Source organism: Prionailurus viverrinus, chromosome D1 (assembly GCF_022837055.1).
Source record: "Prionailurus viverrinus isolate Anna chromosome D1, UM_Priviv_1.0, whole genome shotgun sequence".
In the NCBI taxonomy this organism is placed as follows: domain Eukaryota; kingdom Metazoa; phylum Chordata; class Mammalia; order Carnivora; family Felidae; genus Prionailurus; species Prionailurus viverrinus.
In genome coordinates, this window is record NC_062570.1 from 61,697,520 (window position 1) to 61,702,353 (window position 4,834).

Here is a 4,834-nt window from a genome sequence, read left to right on the forward strand (position 1 = left end):
GGAATTTGTAGGGAGGAAGTTTGGAAGCTGTAAGGAGCTTATTGTATAGTAAACTCTCTTGTTCACCTGTCTGATTCCTGGGCTGTGCCATTTTTGTGTTCATCTCTAACTGAAAGCAATCCCTTCTTGCTCTCATTTCAAGCCTTTTGGAGTAAGTCCCTCGTTCCTTGCATCATAGATCAGGCATATGTCAGTGTGACATATATCTCAACCCATGTGCTGGTACATGCAGTCGCCTGTTACCCTGGCATCTGCATCTAATTATCTGGAACCCTCAGTTAAAGGGAATCTCAAACTTTGGAGTGAAGCAGCTCCTCAGTGACTGCATGCAGCACCACTTTGGGGTCGCATCTTCTTTATACTAACTTCAGAAGGTGATATATTCCCAAACGTGCAGCATGGGACAAGTGTGGTCTGGGAACAGGACTAAAAGGCACCCAAAATACCAAACAGATCCATGTGAGGACTGGGAGCATACCTGAAATCAGTTGGACCAAGCTATCGTGCTTCACATGGAAGTTCTCTCAATAAATGGACTGGGGTTCGTTCAACAAAGACAGCAGGAGGGATGGCATTGTGCTCTGAAAAACCATCTCTAGGGATAGCAAAAGGAGATTTAGATACCACTAAAATATAGGGCTCTCATGTCCTGAGAGGATCAAATACCTATCATTATTACCTTTGCTTGGAGTCTGAACCATGTGCTAACTGGTGCAGACATTCCTGCACCAATTCCAATTAGAAATGAAATGAAATTCATTTCCAATTAGAAATGAAATGCCAGAGGCAAAATGTACATGACATAATCCTGGCAGGTCATTTGAGCAGCATGTGGTGAGAAAGAGCCAACTTTGGGAAGGAAACAGCTTTGCCCCTTCTTAGCCAGGACCCAAATTCGGCCTATTTGTGCTTCTGGACACTTATTTTAACTCTTCTGAGCCTCATTTCCATCATCTGCAAAATAAGAATAAAATCACAGCTCTTAAGTGACTTCGGGTGTGAACTATGGGACTTGGCACCACCCTTGCCCTGCCAGGCACACACCACCTGATGCTCCAGGGAGCTGAGCTGGTCTCCCCTCAGCCTTTCTCTCCTTCCCTCCCCAGCTGAATTTTGAGCTGGTCGGCAGTCAGCTGTTTTCCTCTAAATCAAAATATGCACATGTTATGTTTGTTGTTATAATTGTATGTGTCAATTAAATATTAGATAAACAACAAAAAGGAAAATCAGTCAATATAACTCCCCATGTAAACAAAATAAATAAGTCATGATATCATTTCAATAGCTGCAGAGAAAGCACATTAAAATAGTGAATATACATGCAAAATAAAACCCTCCTCAAAATAGGAATAATAGAGAACTCATTAACCTAATTAAATGTACCATGAAATACTTATAGTTCATACTGTATTGAAGACCGTTAAACTAAAATTTCTCCATTAGATTGAGACACATGACAGGGTGCCCACTGTCAATAGCTTTATTCAGCATTGTACACAAAGTCCTAATCATAATGATATTATCATCGTATTCTATTAGTTTTTATTTCTTTTTCAGAAATATCACATAGTTATCCTCTTTCTTTATCCTTTTTGTATATAATCTCTCAAAAATTCATATATTTGTCATTTTATCCTCTTTGAGGGATAACGTCCTCATCAATTATTCCACAACAATTCCACAATAATGCCATAATAGGATGCAATTTCCTGAAATAACTAATGCTCTAATACAGGATTAAAATGAGTTACTTAAGTGCTTATTATGGCATTAAGCATCTCTTTTTGCCTGTCTGATGTGAACAAGTGTGTTTTATTCCTTCTGTCATGGTATTTGCCATTTCTTATTTTATATATTTCATGTTAACATAAATTTTATTAAACATTAAGAATATTATGACTCACACTTACTTATTTGATTCAACATGAATTTCCAAGAATATCCTCTACCTTTGCCTGTTGAACGCTAATGTCCCATCCAGTTTTGTAATTGTATGTTTTTTGAGTTATTTCTTCATTTGACTTTGTATAAATCTGTAATTGGTGATTGAGAAGTTCTCTCTGTCTACTCATTTATTTTGTTTTCTTTTCTTTTCTTGCCTGCTTTTTTTTTTTTTTTTGAGAGAGAGAGAGAGTGTACAAGCAGGGGGAAGCACAGAGGGAGAGGGAGAGATAGAATCTTAAGCAGGCTCCATGCTGGCATGGAGTCTGACGTGGGCTCAATGTCACAATTCTGAGATCATGACCTGAGCTGAAATTGAGAGTTGAATGCTTAACCAAATGAGCCACCCAACCACCCCCCCAACTCATTTCTTTTTAATAATCATCTTATTGGTTCCATCTTGAAGGTAGAATGAAGAAAATTAAACCAGATAACGTGTTGATGAAGCATTCTGAAAGAGGTTGAAAGTGTGTAGACACGGGAGCACCAAAGAGTAAAGATATGAAGTCACTATTTTGGGAGTCAGTTTCTCATATGCCAGTTTTGTGTTTGGCTCATACTTTATTTCAGCATTACATAAAGATCCATTCAAGTTTATCTTATTAGTTTATCTCATGAATATCAGAATAAACTCACTTCTGTGCAGATATTCCGTACAATGATTTTGCATATTACATTAAGCCTCTAGATTGGGTCCTTTTGAACCATTGATCCACACCCGGGAAATGTTTAAATTGTTCATTATTCAATCTACCGAGGTTCTAAGAAGTCTCAGGCATTGATTGCCCTATGTATTGTTGCTACAGATATAAAGAAGATACAGGTCTTCTACTCAAGATACTTGCAGTAGGCAATTACTACATGCAGTCGTTGAATGATTTTTCAATTTGGGTGAAACTCTGGGTAAAATTGTTAATATGTGTGCCTCTAGAAGAATTGATTCTATGTAGGTATTGATCACAGTTTCATTTCTGAAAATAGGGTATTAGTGAGTTAAAGAAGACAGACCAAAAAGGGTTATGCACTGTATGAGTCAACTTTTTAAACTTCTTGGGAATACAAACTACTCCATAGTGAAAAAAATACAGCAATGGTTCCTAGGGGTCTGCCAGGGGTGTGAGGAGTGTCAGGAGGGATTGGTCACAGGGGAGCATAAGGAAAATTTTGGGAATGATGGTTAAGTTCATTTTCTTAATTGTAGTGATGGATTCATACATGTGTATATGCCAAAATTTACCAAGTTTTATACTTTATGTATGTGAAAGTTTATTATATGTGGATTATACTTCAATAAACTGTTTTTAAAAACAAACAAAAACACAGTGGTGAATGTGCTTAACTTTTCTATAAATCTTTTTAGTGTATTTTTTTCCTATACAAATTTATCACTGTTTGTATTCTATGTCCATATAGTTTTGGAGTTGCTCATATTATTATCACTCTTTTACATTATTTCTTTATTTACCAGTATTGCAGACAGTGTAGACAAACATAGCGGGTAATTCCAAATTTGTCAAGATATGGATGCAAAAAAAATATTACAAAATGATATATATCTAGAACTATAGTTATGGGTTAGGTTACCAGTTTTAGAATATTGATATGAGACACAGTCTTGGAAGTTACCTGGAATTGTGCTATTTTCTGCAATTTGTTTTTATGTAGGTCTAAGTGTTGCCAAAAGGGAAGCTCTAGGAGTAAACAACAGGAAAAAACCCCACAGGAATAAAAGAAAAAATTTGAAATCTCATCATAAGATAAGTTTGTTCTAACATGAATTGCAAATCATTTTTATTAAGTATAATATGGTTGCCGAACACCTCATATTTTGGAGAATTTAAATACTTTTTGAACATAGATATTTCTAGAAGATAAAATGTTTACTATACTGATATTGCTACTTTGAATCAAACTAAAATATCTGTAGAAAGATCCACTAATGATCCAGATGTTTTTTGGAGAAAAACATTTTCAGGACATGGTCACAAATTTGTTTGGTCTTCACACCATAGACAATGGGGTTGAGAAAAGGTGGGACTAACAGGTAAAGGTTTGATAGGAGGATATGAACATATGGTGGTATGTGAGAACCAAACCGATGTGTGAAGAAAGAGAAGAAAGCAAGGAGGTAGAACTGGAGGAAGACACAGATGTGGGCAATGCAGGTATTAAAGGCCTTGAATCGTGCCTCCTTCTGGGGCAATTGAAACACAGTGAGAAAGATTTGAACATAAGACAAGGTGATGAAGATTATGTCAAAACCTAAGATACTGAAGGCAACAAATAGACCATATATCTTGTTGATCCGGACATCTTCAATAGCTAGCTTCACAACGGCCATGTGCTCACAGTAAGAGTGAGAGATGACCGTAGTTCGGTAGAGTTTCAGACGACATTTGATGAGCATAATGGATGGTACTGTAAGAATGGCAGCCCGGAGTGTCACCCCAACTCCAATGTGAGTCAAAAGTTGCTGGGAGAAGATGGTGGTGTGTCTCAAGGGGTCACAGATGGCCACATAGCGATCTAGAGCCATTGCCAGTAGGATGCCTGATTCGATTGCCTGGAATGAATGGATAAGCCACATTTGTAGCAGGCAGGCTGCAAAGGAAATCTCTGGCAAATGAAACCAGAAGATGCCTAACATTTTGGGAAGAATACAGGTGCTAAGTGCAATGTCTGTGGCCCCCAGCATGGCCAAAAATATGTACATGGGCTTATGGAGGCTGTGTTCATATCCGATGATACCCAAGATTAGGGAATTCCCAATCACAGCGATGACATACATGACACAGAATGGGATCCCAATCCAACACTGCACTGACTGTAGACCAGGAATCCCAATGAGTGTTAGTACAGAGGGCATAAAGACTGAGCCATTGAGGAGGAGCAT

At 37.7% G+C, this 4,834-nt stretch overlaps 1 protein-coding gene across 1 annotated transcript; it reads right to left on the reverse strand.

The window, feature by feature from the left end:
- Nucleotides 1–3,877: 3,877 nt before the first annotated feature.
- On the reverse strand, nucleotides 3,878–4,834 carry LOC125146482 (olfactory receptor 52A5). The gene has a single exon (XM_047823215.1). It carries the CDS (start codon nucleotides 4,832–4,834, stop codon nucleotides 3,878–3,880), a length of 957 nt encoding a protein of 318 aa, XP_047679171.1.

Bases quoted from the DNA above. Each gene is read 5' to 3' on its own strand.
- LOC125146482 (XM_047823215.1), bottom strand. From the start codon at position 4,834: ATGCTCCTCCTCAATGGCTCAGTCTTTATGCCCTCTGTACTAACACTC.